Consider the following 17,302-nt stretch of genomic DNA (forward strand, 5'->3'; position numbering starts at 1 on the left):
AGGGCTCTGTGCAGGCCAGTCAAGTTCTTTCACACCGATCTCGACAAACCATTTCTGTATGGATCCCGCTTTGCGCACGGGGGTAATTGTCATGCTGAAACGAAAGGGCCTTCCCCAAACTGTTGCCACAAAGTTGAAAGCACAGAATCGTATAGAATGTCATTGTATGCTGTAGTGTTAAGATGTCCCTTTAATGGAATTAAGGGGCTTAGCCTGAACCATGAAAAACAGCCCCAAACGTATTTCTCCATCAAACTTTACAGTTGGTACTATGCATTGGGGCAGGTAGCGTTCTCCTGGAATCGGCCAAACTCAGATTTGTCCGTTGGACTGCTAGATGGTGAAGCGTGAGTCATCACTACAGAGAACGCGTTTCCACTGAGTCCAATGGCTGCGAGCTTTACACCACTCCAGCCGACACTTGGCATTGCGCATGGTGATCTTCCGGTTGTGATACAGCCTGGAATTGAACAAGGGTCTGTAGTGACACCTCTAGCACTGAGCTGCAGTGCATTAGATCACTGCGCCTCTCAGGACTGACTGGAGCTGAATCAGTGGAATGGTATCAAATACATCAAACACAGGGTTGATAACTTTGGTTCTACAGAGAAGGAGAGACAGAGTTTACTAACTGGGATGACGGACAGCTGAATCATTTTGGAGGAAGTCAATACTGTGGACTGTTGTTGAGTGGAGGGAAGTGGGAAGATACTGACTTTTCCGAATGAACTTCTTTGTGTGTTGTGATGGTGAGTAGCCTTCTGTACTTGTGTACATTAGTTTTCCCATGGACAGCAATGCATAACTATAACACTGAATTATCACAGTTAAAATGCAAACCCAGGTATAAATGTTTCTCCACTTTTATCCTAACTTCCATTTAAGTAAATTCTTTACTTAGCCATACATTGATGTCAATGGGAGACTTAACGCGAAAAATGTGACTTAAGTGGAAGTTAGGATTCACACCTTATGTTTGTTCATTTGTTGTGCAGAAAGAAAGTAGGGAGTCGGACATTCTTATCAGACAGCTGACGAGTTGGTCTGAAGCTCAGAGTTGCTGCAGAGAGTACTACACAGACAGAGAGTACTACACAGACAGAGAGTACTACACAGACAGACAGTACTACACCGACAGAGAGTACTACACAGACAGAGAGTACAACACAGACAGAGAGTACAACACAGACAGAGAGTACAACACAGACAGAGAGTACTACACAGACAGAGAGTACAACACAGACAGAGAGTACTACACAGACAGAGAGTACTACACAGACCTGGCCAGTGTGAGGAACCAGGCTCAGTACCATGGAGGTACAGAGCCTAGCCCGGTGCATCAGCAGCGTGGGGATTGGTTTGTTCAGAAACAGGGAGTGGTCAGATCAGAGTGACTCCTCCTCCAGGTAACACCAACACGTTACATTGCAGTGCTCTTGCTACACTGTACTTACCCAGCACGTGGGGTTAGGGGGGTTGTTGCTCTAAATACATACCATGTATAACAGGAATAATTACACTGTAACAAGGACACTAATGTAAAGAGACTCCTCTTCCTCCTCTGCCTCCTCCTCTTCCTCCCCTTCCCCCCTCCTCCTCCTCCCTTAGATTCTGGCGTTCAGGAGTCAACTCGGGAGGGCATCAGAGGTGTACCACAGTGTTCATGTTGGATTCTGGGAAATGAACAGATGACAACTGCAGTGACAAACAGCTGCTGCAGGTAAAGGTGTGTTCACCATTTAAATGATTATTTACACAATTTAAAATGATCATTCCTGATAGTTTGGACTGCTGGCTGTTCTAATCAGCTGCAGTGGTTAAATAATGTATACAGTGTTATTCAGATAAGTGTATGTGGGTGAAATCACTTCAACAAAACAGCTGACAGCTGACATCAGAGAGCTGCACTTGAAGGAAGTGAGAGTCACTAAAACTACAGTACTGTGTGTGTGTGTGTGTGTGCGTGTGCGCGTGTGTGCTACAACTAGGGCCCAGATATGTCCCTGGTCAGATCATGAGGTGACTGTTCTAGTTGTCTTCCTCTCTTAGCTACAAGATGAACTGAGAGGGCGAGGGATATCAGAGTCTGTCAATCTGAGATGGAAGAAAAAGACTGACACGAACTCAGCCTCCACTTTTTATGCTGCAGTAGTTTATGTGTCGGGGGGCTAGGGTCAGTTTGTTATATCTGGAGTACTTCTCCTGTCCTATTCGGTGTCCTGTGTGAATTTAAGTATGCTCTCTCTAATTCTCTCTTTCTCTCTTTCTTTCTCTCTCTCGGAGGACCTGAGCCCTAGGACCATGCCTCAGGACTACATGGCATGATGACTCCTTGCTGTCCCCAGTCCACCTGGCCGTGCTGCTGCTCCAGTTTCAACTGTTCTGCCTGTGATTATTATTACTTGACCATGCTGGTCATTTATGAACATTTGAACATCTTGGCCATGTTCTGTTATAATCTCCACACGGCACAGCCAGAAGAGGACTGGCCACCCCTCATAGCCTGGTTCCTCTCGTGGGTTCTTCTTAGGTTTTGGCCTTTCTAGGGAGTTTTTCCTAGCTGTTTGGGGTTTTAGGCTGGGCTCTGTACAGCACTTTGAGATATCAGCTGATGTACGAAGGGCTATATAAATCAATTTGATTTGATTTGATGGATGGAAGAAGTGTTGATAAGGAGAAGAAAAGAAAGGAGGATGAAGAGAGAATCATATTTATTTTCAAATAGAGGAAACGTGCTACAGAAAGATGGCTTTATTCTTTGATTCTTGTCTAACTCTTCTACAGGATAACAATGTACTTCACTATATACCAATTAGTTAATGCTCTTTGTGATTCAACGTTCGTTGTAAATTCTGTATTTACAGATTTAATTGGGGTGGTAACTGAAAGGTTACTGGATTGAATCCCCGAGCTGACAAGGTAAAAATCTGTCGTTCTTCCCCTGAACAAGGCAGTTAACCCACTGTTCCCCGGTAGGCCGTCATTGGAAATAAGAATTTGTTCTTAACTGACTTGCCTAGTTAAATGTAAAAAATATATACTTTTACAACAAACTATATCCACTAAATCAGCACTTATCTAAATGTTAATATTAGCATTTGTCCTGTCGCTATAGAATTTTCTTGAATGTAATAAAGGAAATAAACATGTTTCATACACAACATACATTTTTACATACACTACCTTTAAAAAGGTTGGGGTCACTTAGAAATGTCCTTGTTTTTGAAAGAAAAGCAATTTTTTTGTCCATAAAAATAACATCAAATTGATCAGAAATACAGTGTAGACATTGTTAATGTTGTAAATGACTATTAGCTGGAAACTGCAGATTTTTTAAATGGAATATCTACATAGGCGTACAGAGGCCCATTATCAGCAACCATCACTCCTGTGTTCCAATGGCACATTGTGTTAGCTAAAAAGGCCAGTATCCCGGAGTCGCCTCTTCACTGTTGACGTTGAGACTGGTGTTTTGCAGGTACTATTTAATGAAGCTGCCAGTTGAAGACTTGTGAGGCGTATGTTTCTCAAGACACTCTAATGTACTTGTCCTCTTGCTCAGTTGTGCCCCGGGGCCTCCCACTCCTCTTTCTATTTTGATTAGAGCCTGTTTGCGCTGTTCTGTGAAGGGAGTCGTACACAGCGTTGTACAAGATCTTCAGTTTATTGGCAATTGTACATCCGTTACCATTTGGGGTCACTTTTGGAAAAAGTAACAATCACAGCAAAATATGATCTTATTTCTTTTCAAAACATTATTAGACATGAAAAATGACCAAAACATACTGTTATTTTAGCAAAATTACAGTGAATTTGCATTTTCTTTCAAACAAAAATATGGATTTTTCCTTTATATAAGTCCTAATGGCCTCTACATGTTTTATATACTATGAACTGAGTCCTAATGGCCTCTACATGTTTTATATACTATGAACTGAGTCCTAATGGCCTCTACATGTTTTATATACTATGAACTGAGTCCTAATGGCCTCTACATGTTTTATATACAATGAACTGAGTCCTAATGGCCTCTACATGTTTTATATACAATGAACTGAGTCCTAATGGCCACTACATGTTTTATATACAATGAACTGAGTCCTAATGGCCTCTACATGTTTTATATACAATGAACTGAGTCCTAATGGCCTCTACATGTTTTATATACAATGAACTGGGTCCTAATGGCCTCTACATGTTTTATATACTATGAACTGAGTCCTAATGGCCACTACATGTTTTATATACTATGAACTGAGTCCTACTACATCAACCTATTATGCATTTATTTTGGACGATACACACACCACTGGGCACACCAAGTCATTTCAATGTGGACAATTGGGTAATATTTGAAGATATGTCGATCAATGAGATTACAATTTATATTCACCCACTCAAAAAGTTTGTTGAATTCCAAACGTGTATTCATGTTGCTTTCAACCATCTAAAAGAACCACCAAATTCCAATGAAAAAATAATGTCTTATTTTTGGTTTAGTTGTCACGTGTTATCACTGCACATTATAACAATTTAAAAGCGCAACCAAATTCAAGTGGGGTAGCAGGTGTCATTGGATACTTGGACCTTGTGACCCGTCTGTATTTATTTTCTTAGTCAACCTTGTGTTCTGTTTCTTTGTGTTCTTGAACGTAGCCCTGTCTTTCATTTTTGTTAATTGATTTCACCTGTGTTAGTTACTCACCTGGTCTCATCAGCTCCCTATTTAGTTCAGTTCATTCTGTTTGTGCCTTTGCGAGGTACTGCTCATTTAGACTCTACAAAGCCTTTTCCTAGCTAAGTTTGTGAGAACCAGTTATAGCCTTCAGTCCTAGTTTGATTCACCTGCCTGTTTATGACCTCGATTCCTGCCTTCTGTGAAGGCAAAATAAACACCTGCTGCGCTCTGCGAGCTAATCTACACCCTTTTCTCCCTCAGTATTCATTACAATGGGGATGGGCTCATTGGAATGGAATAAATGGACAGAGTGAAACATGTGGTTTATATATGTTTGATAACGCTCCCAACTATTCCATTCTGATGAGCCTGTCCTCCTATAGCACCTCCTCTGGGGAGAGAGAGACACACACACGCACGCACGCACGCGTGAGGTTTGTTCCCAATATCCTTTCCCAACAGGAGGGACCAATTCCTCCAATTATTTCAGTTTGATTAATGAAAGCCAAAGTTGGTCTGAGGCGCAGAACTACTGTAGAGAGCATCACACAGACCTGGCCAGTGTGAGGAACCAGACTGAGAACCAGGAGATACAGGTTTATTGTTTTCTTCTATGTTTCGTCCCTAATATATGCCATTTAGCAGACAGTTTTATCCAAAGAAACACAGTCGTGCATGCATACAAACATTTGAACTTACTGTCTTGGCATTACAAGCACCATGCTCTACCAACTGAGCCACAAAGGAACAGAGGACCACTTGGGAGTCTTCCTGGCCACTGTGATCTCGCTTGCGCTTTGCTTTCTCTTTCGGGTTGTAGGCCGGGTTACAGTAAAGAAGTTACTTTGTGACAACTGCTGATGTAAAAAAATACATTTGATTGATTGGTACAGACAGTGGCCAATGGTAGCAGCGTGTGGACCGGCCTGTTCAGAGACTCATGGAAGTGGTCAGACCAAAGCGACTCCTTGTTCAGATACTGGCTCGAGGGAGAGCCTAATCACTTCCAAGGAACGTCTGTGGGTTGTGTTGAAGTATGGATCACTAACAATGGACTCTGGAACGATATTATCTGCACTCATCCACAGTCTTTTGTCTGCTACTACACAGGTGAGTGACGTGTGTTTGTGTGCCCAAATATTATAGTAATAATGAGAGCATGAAAATATTTGAAAGACGGAGGATGTACTAAGTGTGCGTGTGTGTGTTGGAGGATATGTTGGAGTGCAGGTGAAATTCACCTCGACAACAGCGCTAACAAATTCTAACATCACCGAGCTGGTCTTGAAGAAGGGGAGTCATTCTACCTCACCTGAAGGAAAAACTCTGGGCCCTAGTTAGTTAGGAGTTATTCCTGGTAATAATATATATAATGTATATGAATAATATATAACAGGGTTCCCCAACTGGATGATTATATTCGGCCCCCCAAGGTTTCTGAGCAATTTGTTTAACCTTTTATTATTAATTGTTGGACATAACATACTGTAAAAACACCTGTCTCCTCCCATTCATCTACAATGAATGAAGTCAATTGAACAAATCCCCAATAAGGGATCATAGCTATAAAAAAGCAGGTGTTAATGTTTTGTATACTCAGTGTATGTGATGCAAGGTTTGAATTTTTTCTTTTTGTCAAATATGGTATCTGTTGGGTCTTCTTGCACTGAATTTTCAGTCTACAAATGATTTGTGTCTATACTACTGTTCAAAAGTTTGGGGTCACTTAAAAATATCCTTGTTTTTGAAAGAAAAGCACATTTGTTGTCCATTAAAATAACATCAAATTAATCAGAAATACAGCGTAGACATTGTTAATGTTGTAAATGACTATTTGAGCTGGAAATGGCAGATTTTTTAAATGGAAAATCTACATAGGTGTACAGAGGTGTAACGATTTTCTATAGGTGAAGTAGAGTCGGACCAAAATGCAGCGTGGCTATTGCGATCCATGTTTAATGAGACAAAGTAAACACGATCAAATACAAAAACAAATAAACGTAACACGAAAACCGAAACAGCCCACGATACACTCAAAGAATATGGCTGCCTAAATATGGTTCCCAATCAGAGACAACGATAAACACCTGCCTCTGATTGAGAACCACTTCAGACAGCCATAGACTTAACTAGAACACCCCACTAAGCTACAATCGCAATACCAACACACCACATATGCCACACCCTGGCCTGATCAAATAAATGAAGATAAACACAAAATACTTCGACCAGGGCGTGACATAAACCCCCCCCCCCCCCCCAAGGTGCGGACTCCTGGACGCACATCAAAACAATAGGGAGGGTCCGGGTGGGCGTCTGTCCGTGGTGGCGGCTCTAGCGCGGGACGTGGACCCCACTCTATCAATGTCTTAGTCCCTCCTCCTCGCGTCCCTGGATAGTCCACCCTCGCCGCCGACCATGGCCTAGTAGTCCTCACCCAGAACCCCACTGGACTGAGGAGCAGCTCGGGACTGAGGGGCAGCTCGGGACTGAAGGGCAGCTCGGGACTGAGGGGTAGCTCGGGACTGAGGGGTAGCTCGGGACTGAGAGGAAGCTCAGGCAGGTAGTTGGATCCGGCAGATCCTGGCTGGCTGGTGGTTCTGGAAGAGTCTGGTTGACTGGCAGATCTGGAAGAGTCTGGTTGACTGGCAGATCTGGAAGAGTCTGGTTGACTGGCAGATCTGGAAGAGTCTGGCTGACTGGCAGATCTGGAAGAGTCTGGCTGACTGGCAGATCTGGAAAAGTCTGGCTGACTGGCAGATCTGGAAGATCCTGGCTGACTGGCAGCTCCATGCTGACTGGCTGCTCTGGCTGCTCCATGCTGACTGGCTGCTCCATGCTGACTGGCGACTCTGGCTGCTCCATGCTGACTGGCGGCTCTGGCTGCTCCATGCTGACTGGCGGCTCTGGCTGCTCCATGCTGACTGGCGGCTCTGGCTGCTCCATGCTGACTGGCGGCTCTGGCTGCTCCATGCTGACTGGCGGCTCCATGCTGACTGGCGGCCCTGGCGGCTCCATACAGACTGGCAGCTCTGGCGGCTCCTTGCAGACTGGCAGCTCTGGCGGCTCCTTGCAGACTGGCAGCTCTGGCGGCTCCTTGCAGACTGGCAGCTCTGGCGGCTCCTTGCAGACTGGCGGCTCCTTGCAGACTGGCGGCTCCTTGCAGACTGGCGGCTCCTTGCAGACTGGCGGCTCCTTGCAGACTGGCAGCTCCTTGCAGACTGGCAGCTCCTTGCAGACTGGCAGCTCCTTGCAGACTGGCAGCTCCTTGCAGACTGGCAGTTCTATGCAGACTGGCAGTTCTATGCAGACTGGCAGTTCTGAACAGGCGGGAGACTCCGGCAGCGCTGTAGAGGCGGAAGGCTCTGGCAGCGCTAAACAGGCGGGAGACTCCGGCAGCGCTGTAGAGGAGGAAGGCTCTGGCAGCGCTAGATAGGCGGGAGACTCCGGCAGCGCTGGAGAGGAGGAAGGCTCTGGCAGCGCTGGACAGGCGAGGCACACTGTAGGCCTGATGTGTGGCTGGCACTGGTGGTACTGGGCCGAGAACACGCACAGGAAGCCTGGTGCGGGGAGCTGCCACCGGAGGGCTGATGCGTGGAGGTGGTACTGGATAGAACGGACCGTGCAGGCGCACTGGAGCTCTTGAGCACCGAGCCTGCCCGACCTCACCTGGTTGAATGCTCTCGGTCGCCCTGCCAGTGCGGCGAGGTGGAATAGCCCGCACTGGGCTATGCAGGCGAACCGGAGACACCGAGCGCAAGGCTGGTGCCATGTAAGCCGGCCCAAGGAGACGCACTGGGGACCAGATGCGTAGAGCCGGCTTCATGGCACTTGGCTCGATGCTCACTCTAGCCCGGCCGATACGCGGAGCTGGAATGTACCGCACTGGAGACACCGTGTGCACCACAGCATAACACGGTGCCTGCCCGGTCTCTCTAGCCCCCCGGTAAGCACAGGGAGTTTGTGCAGGTCTCCTACCTGATGTAGCCATACTCTCTGTTAGCCCCCCCCCCCCCCAATACATTTTTGGGGCTGACTCCCGGGCTTCCTTGCGCGCCGCCGTGCTTGCTTTGCCAACTCCATTCTCCGATAACCTTCAGCGCACTGCTCCATCGAATCCCAGGCGGGCTCCGGCACTCTCCTTGGGTCGACCGCCCACCTGTCTATCTCCTCCCAAGTAGTATAGTCCATGCTCTTGCTGTCCATAACATCCTCCCATGTCCATTCCTCCTTTCGCTGCTGTTGCCCGTTACCACGCCGCTTGGTCCTGTTGAGGTGGGTGATTCTGTAACGGTTTTCTATAGGTGAAGTAGAGTCGGACCAAAATGCAGGTGTGGCTATTGCGATCCATGTTTAATGAGACAAAGTAAACACGATCAAATACAAAAACAAATAAACGTAACACGAAAACCGAAACAGCCTAATACTGGTGCAAAGTAACGCAGCGACAGAAACAAGGACACTAAGGACAATCACCCACGAAACACTCAAAGAATATGGCTGCCTAAATATGGTTCCCAATCAGAGACAACAATAAACACCTGCCTCTGATTGAGAACCACTTCAGACAGCCATAGACTTAACTAGAACACCCCACTAAGCTACAATCCCAATACCAACACACCACATACAAAAACCCATGCCACACCCTGGCCTGACCAAATAAATGAAGATGAACACAAAATACTTCGACCAGGGCGTGACAAGAGTTCCATTATCAGCTACCATCACTCTTGTGTTCCAATGGCACGTTGTGTTAACTAATCCAAGTTTATTATTTTAAAAGGCTAATTGATCATTAGAAAACCATTTTGCAATTATGTTAGCACAGCTGAAAACTTTTGTCCTGATTAAAGAAGCAATATAACTGGCCTTCTTTAAACTAGTTGAGTATCTGGAGCATCAGCCGTTGTGGGTTTGATTACAGGCTCAAAGTGGCCAGAAACAAAGAACTTTCTTCTGAAAATCGTCAGGCTATTCTTGTTCTGAGAGATGAAGGCTATTCCATGCGAGAAATTGCCAAGAAACTGAAAATCTGGCACAAAGCTGTGTCCTACTCCCTTCACAGAACAGCGCAAACAGGCTCTAACCAGAATTGACAGAGAAGTGGAAGGCCCCGGTTCACAACTGAGCAAGAGGACAAGTACATTAGAGTGTCTAGTTTGAGAAACAGACGCCTCAAGTCCTCAAGTGGCAGCTTCATTAAATAGTACCCACAAAACACCAGTCTAAACCTCAACAGTGAAGAGGCGACTCTGGGATGCTGGCCTTCTGTATACCTATGTAGATAATCCATAAAAAATCAGCTTTATCCAGCTACAATAGTCATTTACAACATTAACAATGTCTACACTGTATTTCTGATCAATTTTAATGAACATAAAATGTGCTTTTCTTTCAAAAACAAGGACATTTCTAAGTGACCCCAAACTTTGGAATGGTAGTGTATGTTCCGCCCCAATAAAGGTAAAATAAATAATAAAAAAATGACCATCCGCTCCAGAAACAATAAGCCTGCAGCTGAATCTAGTTGATGATTCCTGATATACGCAGTTTAGCATACGATTTTATCCAAACGACTTACAGTCATGCGTGCATACATTTAGATAGTCAGATCATGTGGTGATCCTTGTGTCTCTTAGCTACAAGATGAACTGAGACAGCGAGGGATATCCGACTCTGTCACCCTTCGATGGCAGAAAAATGACTGATTCTGACTGAGGTGGATGGAAGAAGGAGGGAGGAGGAGAAGGAGAGAGGAGAAGGATGGAGGAGATGAGTGGATGAAGAGAATGAAGAGAGATTCATGTATTTTTTGCATGGAAAATGTAGAGGAAATCCGGCACGGAAAGAAAGCTTTATTGTTAGATTTTTCCGACTCTTAACAAGGATAACAATGCATACTGAGTCCTTCACTAGGCTTATAACAAACTAATACCAATTAATTCATGCTATTTGTGATTGAAAATACACTGTAATAGCTGTAATCTCTCATCTAATAAATTTTTGAATATACTATATCAACTAAATCAACATTCTTCATGTTATTGCCATCTTATTATCATGTTATTGAAATGTTATTCGTCATGTTATTGAAATGTTATTCTTCATGTTATTGAAATGTTATTCTTCATGTTATTGAAATATTATTCGTCATGTTATTGAAATGTTATTCGTCATGTTATTGAAATGTTATTCTTCATGTTATTGAAATGTTATTGAAATGTTATTGAAATATTATTCGTCATGTTATTGAAATGTTATTCGTCATGTTATTGAAATGTTATTCTTCATGTTATTGAAATGTTATTCTTCATGTTATTGAAATAATTCGTCATGTTATTGAAATGTTATTCTTCATGTTATTGAAATGTTATTTGTTATGTTATTGAAATGTTATTCGTCATGTTATTGAAATGTTATTCTTCATGTTATTGAAATGTTATTGAAATGTTATTGAAATATTATTCGTCATGTTATTGACATGTTATTCGTCATGTTATTGACATGTTATTCGTCATGTTATTGAAATGTTATTCGTAATGTTATTGAAATGTTATTCGTCATGTTATTGAAATATTATTCGTCATGTTTTTGAAATGTTATTTGTCATGTTATTGAAATGTTATTTGTAATGTTATTGAAATGTTATTCGTCATGTTAGTCATATTATCTAAATCACAGACAGTTTACACCAAGTTCAACACATAGGCAGATTTATTATTGAATCAGTACTATCATCAAGAACTACAGTTCTCAACAGACCAGAATCAATCAAATTACATGTGGCCCATTCCACCTTGATTTTTAACCAATCAGCCTGTCAGCCTCTATGACTGACAGGCAGAATGACAAATCGGGCAGAGTTCAAGAATCATAAAATACCATTTATGATATCGCATATATCATTACATTTGTATACTGGCAAACAGTTCAGCAGAAGCGTTTTTAGGAAGGACACAGATGGGGATGTTTTTTTGCATTGTCTTAAAACAATGTGGCCTTTAATAAACACATTTAATGCAATTCTATGTCATTTAAGCCTACATGACAGGAGACATTATCAGAATAATTTTTTTATATTACCACACAAATGAACGAAATGAGTGGCTACTCTGACACTGTCAAACAGATTAATTAAAAATGACCTGGTCTTGACCTGGCCCATGGCTAATAAAAAGAAACGAGACAGATTGTACAACATTAGGAGGAAACGTATTATAGCAGGATTCTAAATCAACTTTCAACTGGCATTGACTCACCCAGTGATGAAGGTAGCATGAATATGTTTAGCTTTGTCACTGTACCGATGATGGTTTCAAGATAGGCCTTGTCTACTTTAAAAAACAGTGCTGTTCGTCTGAGTTGGTAGCTCCGACAGACAGATTAGTCTTCTCTTTTCAGCAGTAGGCATTTGCTTTCCTAACATATTTCCCGCAATTGTATTTAGACATTTGCAAAAGGCCTTTAGCTATTCACTGACGGCAACGGAGAAAAAGAAAACCCATAGAAATACAATCCATAGAAGCAGAATCCATAGAAGGAAAGTGTCCATTAAGTCAGGACTGGCAGCCATTTTAAGCTTACCCATGAGTTTACCAGTAAAATTGGCAAGGTGAGAATCCTTCTATGGATAATATCTCTATGGCCACAACTCAACATGCTGTTCAATATTTGGCGCACGTGCTGCACATATTCAGTCAGTGTTCAGACAGAAGACATTATATAATTTTGGCAAAATTATTTCAATTTATCAGGGGTTGCGGCAGCCCTACTTCCCTTGGCTATGTCAAGAATGAGAGTTCTCAACACACCAGAACCAATCAAAATACATGTGGCTCATCCCATCTTGATTTCTAACCAATCAGCCTGTCAGCCTCTATGACTGACAGGCAGGATGACAAATGGAGCAGAGTTTTCATCATTGTCATTGACACTAGAGTTCAGGAAGGGGAAAAGTTTCTCATTGAAGGAGCACCCAGTGAAGGAATAGATATGAACCTTGGCTTCCGAGTCGTAAAAAGAGACCAACCCTTCCTTGTGATCCACAAACACCCCCACCTTCTGGGGCTTCTCTCTCAGGGAGAGGAGGATGGAGCCAGAATCATCTGCAGCCCTGTACTCATACCTATTGGTCAGCCACAAGGTCCAGTAGCCAATCGCAGGGGTCGGGAGTGCCTTCCCCTTCCTGTCGATGGACTCCCTGGCCACTCCTAGGCCCCAGTCAGTCTTCCCAGAGACCTGCACCTTTAAGTTCAAATTCAAGTAAAAAAAACAAAAAAACATTTATAGTTATATTTTTGTCATTCAGCAGATGCTCTGATCCAGAGCGACTTACAGTTAGTGTGTTCATCGCTAGGTACGAGAACCACATCTTACAGTCATAGTAAGTACAACTTCCCTCTAATATACCCGCAAAACTGAAACATCCCTACAATGATACTCTGAGGGCTGATTTCTTACCTTGGAAACAATGATCTGAAAGGATTAGTGTGATTTTTTTTGTCCAGTCTATAATGGTGGTATAAATAAATATCTAAAAGCCCAAAAAGTCAAATATCCACCGATAATGTCAGTCAACCGATACATCCGTTTGGCTCTTCTTTATTGTACTGTATCTCACCTCGAAGTAGAATCTCCTGGAGGAGAACCCTGTCCTCCCAAGAACGCTGATACTGGTATTGAACCTCTTGAGGTTGAAAGGCAGGATCCTCCAATCGTTGACGTGTCTGGCCTGTTTCCCATCCTCAGACAGAACAAGGAAAGGATGAGCTGTGTCGGGGTCCAGAATCACGTTCACTATCGGAAAATAACAATAAAGCAGATATATCATTCATCCATTCATCAATTAATTAATTCATTCACCCATGCATTAATTCATTAATTCAGCCATCCATCCATCCATCCATCCATTAATTAATACATTCATTTATCCATCTATCCATTCATTAAAACATTCATCATACATTAATCCTTTCATCCATCCATTATTTAATCCATCCATCCATTCTGTTAGTTGTAATTAGGGACAGGGGTCTTCCATGACCACCCTGTGGTGTCACCTGACCAGGCTATAGTTAGGATCAAAACAAGAATGGATAAATTACAGTAAAATGTAAAATAATGAATTAAATGGTGTGGTAAATAATTCAATGGTGGGTTAAAAGGTTGAGAAACGAGAGATTAACATGTGAATATGTGGATTGCAAATTGTAGCATGTTTTACCTGCATTAGTCTTCAGCAATTTCAACCCTGAAAGAAAATTTAAAAAACTCACAATTGAAAATGTCATTGTTCACGATGAAGATTTAATCTAATTTAATTATAGAAAAATCTAATGGGTCCAAATAGAAAATTACTGTAAATGTGTAAAACACTGGTTGAATCAACGTTGTTTCCACGTCATTTCAACTAAATTACGTTGAAGAAATGTGGAATAGACATTGAATTGACATCTGTGCCCAGTGGGTCATGATTCTACAGTATTTGTAAACTTTTATCAAATGTATCATTATAGATAAATAAAGAATAGTAACCTTTATCCATGACTTTCTTCATCTCCTCTCTGAAGGTATCCTCCAGTTGGGACACAATTCCCCAGATGGTTTTTCCACCACCGCTAGCACTGGTCTCAGAACAGATCTACACCAGAGGACGGGATCGAGTTTTACTAAGGACTGGTCTCAGAACAGATCTACACCAGAGGACAGTTGGGATCGAGTTTTACTAAGGACTGATCTCAGAGCAGATATACAGCAGAGGACAGTTGGGATCGAGTTTTACTAAGGACAGACTTCAACTAAATGTATTTTATACATTATTTGCATAAACATTGTCACAAAGTTTTTATTTTATTCATTTTTTATTTCTCTGTTATTTTACCAGGTAAGTTAACTGAGAACACGTTCTCATTTACAGCAACGGCCTGGGGAATAGTTACAGGAGAGAGGAGGGGGATGAATGAGCCAATTGTAAACTGCATAACAGTAACCCAGCACAGAGCAGAAGAGAGAAAAACCTGACTCAAAGGGGTGGCTGGCTATACTGGATAGAGTCAGCTGAGTTGAGTTTTACTAAGAACTGATCCTAACCCTGGCTTCATGTGCACATTCCGTCTCAACGCTAAGCCTAATCCTAACCATAGCTTCAACCCTAACCATAACCCTAGCTTCATGTCCACATCCCGTCTCAATCCTAACTATAACCCTGTAGTCGACAACATTCAACTCGACCACAGAGAGAAGCAGTAGCACACCTACCTGTTGTGGGGTGGAACGGAGTTCCCCTTGTTTATTATTTCCACTCTCTAAATCTGCTACTTCCTGTTCCAGCTCCTTGATGAGACATTCAGCTTGTTTCTCCACAGCTCTCTGTTTCTCCTGGATCTCACCGACGACGTCAGCCTGGCTCCTCTCAATGGAGCGCAACAGCTCAGTGAAGACCTGCTCACTTTCCTCTATGTCTTTCTGTGAACTAGCCTGTGGAATGAAGTGAAATAGATTCAGACCAATTAATGTACTGTAAAGAAATTACCTATTGGAAATCTGGGTCACAGGTGTTACTTTATGAGGGAATAAAGCACACAATCAGACCATTCAGACTGGGTGGGCCAGAACTATTTATCAGTTTTAATTTTTTTTAATGCAGCTATGATGATTAAATTAATTAAATTGAATTACTACAACTGCAGAAGACCTGTACCCTACATAGATGAGAACAACAGTCCGATGCCTATCAGGGCCTGTATTCATAAAGCATCTCAGAGTCAGGGTGCTGATCTAGGATCAGGTTTCCCCTGTCCATAATAATCATATTCATTATGCTGTAAAAAAGCAAAACTGATCCTATATCAGCACTTCTAAGACTCTTTATGAAAACGATCCAGAACTCACTCTGCTGATCTTCACTGAGTTTTTGATCTCCTCCACCTTCTTCAGTCTGGCCTGGATCTTCCTGTTCACTCCTCCATCTGTAGCATCCCCCTGTTCTGGCTATAGGGGGAATGGGTTGATTTCAACCATAATCACAATGTTGATGGACAATTGTTTAATTGACCATACCAGGTAAAACTCTGGGCCCTGGTTATAAGTTCTAAACAGGGCCTGGAGTTTTTCCTAGTAAGGTCACATGATCAAGAACAAAAATCTTCTAGCTTTACAATTTTACTCAGCTGTCCCACACCACGTACCTCTCTCAATGGCAAAATGGTGTGTGGAGAAATGTCCTCCTGTGCCGATTTGAACTGGTTGATTATCTCGTTAATGAACGTGTTGACGTGGAGGTCAGGACGTTTCTTGAACGTCTCCTTACACAGAGGGCAGATGGCTTCCCTGATATCCCAGTAGTCAGAGATACAAGCTTTGACATACAGACAGACAGACAGACAGACAGACAGACAGACAGACAGACAGACAGACAGACAGGAACTTTATTAATCACTTAGGGCCAATTTTTATGTACATCAGTGACAGACAAAAAATAGATACAATTTACAGTTTGAAACTTAATACAAAGTTAAGATCCATAAAAGATGGCGTACATTTGCAGAAGTTGTGTCCACACGGAGTGGAGACAGGGTGGACGAAGAGATCCAGGCAGATGGAACAGCGCAACTGGTCTTCTGTCATGCTCAGAGATGCCATATCTACACACGCGCACACACACACACACACACACACACACACACACACACACACACACACACACACACACACACACACACACACACACACACACACACACACACACACACACACACACACACAATTGGATCATATAGGCTAATAATGTTAGGCATCAATGTACATTGCTTTAACCCTTTTTCCTTTGTAGAACATTTACATTTTAGTCTATTAGCTAGCAGACACTCTGATCCAGAGCTATTTACAGTCAGTAACATTGTAATCACCCTACCAATAGGATTGTATTATTATGTTGTTACATAATAGTGCAGAAATTGTCTTGACATGGACTGTTCCTACCTTAATTATTGAATGTTTTGCTGTCGACAGCGGAGAACAGTGAAGTGTAATCACCCAGTGTATGGAAAGCAGACTATACCAACGGGTCTGGCTGTTCATCTGCCCAGATGAATTATTTGTAACGGTGCCGTTTACAAGAAATGGGGAGCTGGACACTTTCACTTTCACATAGAAGTCTTCATGCATTTCTCCCTCAGTGCAATATAAATCTCTCTTAAAGCCACAGTGTGGGCTCACATGTGGGGATATTGAAATAAAGTCTTCAAAGCCTTCGCTAAGCACTTCATTTATCACGTAATTTACCAACAGGAACATTTCAGTAGGCAGGTCAATAGACAGGTCTCCACATTAGATGGCACAAATGTCATCCTCTGTGTGTCTCTATATTACTGTATTAATATTATTGGAATATTGCTTTTCTACTGGAAAAATAGCTCTTTCAACTAAAGTATATGTTTTTTTATTATAAAAAAAAACAAAAGCAATTTTTCCAATTACAGTATGATTGAATCCAAACAGTCCAGTTATTCCCTCTGTAAGGTAATACAACAGGCAAAACGTCAGTACAGAGACAAAGTGGAGTCGCAATTCAACAGCTCAGACACGACACGTATGTGGCAGGGACTCCAGACAATTTCGGAT

The 17,302-nt window shown here is 42.5% G+C and overlaps 1 protein-coding gene across 1 annotated transcript; it reads right to left on the minus strand.

Moving 5' to 3' along the window:
• Positions 1–11,377: 11,377 nt before the first annotated feature.
• Positions 11,378–16,853, minus strand: LOC110531504 (E3 ubiquitin-protein ligase TRIM21). Its single transcript, XM_021614714.3, has 9 exons — positions 16,661–16,853; positions 16,219–16,323; positions 15,868–16,037; positions 15,572–15,670; positions 14,939–15,157; positions 14,216–14,321; positions 13,905–13,931; positions 13,302–13,477; positions 11,378–12,925 (listed from the first exon to the last, which is right to left on the minus strand). Exons 2-9 carry the CDS (start codon positions 16,319–16,321, stop codon positions 12,551–12,553), a joined length of 1,275 nt encoding a protein of 424 aa, XP_021470389.3. The 5' UTR covers positions 16,322–16,323; positions 16,661–16,853; the 3' UTR covers positions 11,378–12,550.
• Between the last annotated feature and the right edge of the window lie 449 nt (positions 16,854–17,302).

Source organism: Oncorhynchus mykiss, chromosome 9 (genome assembly GCF_057628025.1).
Source record: "Oncorhynchus mykiss isolate SJ-2025 chromosome 9, ASM5762802v1, whole genome shotgun sequence".
Classification (NCBI taxonomy): domain Eukaryota; kingdom Metazoa; phylum Chordata; class Actinopteri; order Salmoniformes; family Salmonidae; genus Oncorhynchus; species Oncorhynchus mykiss.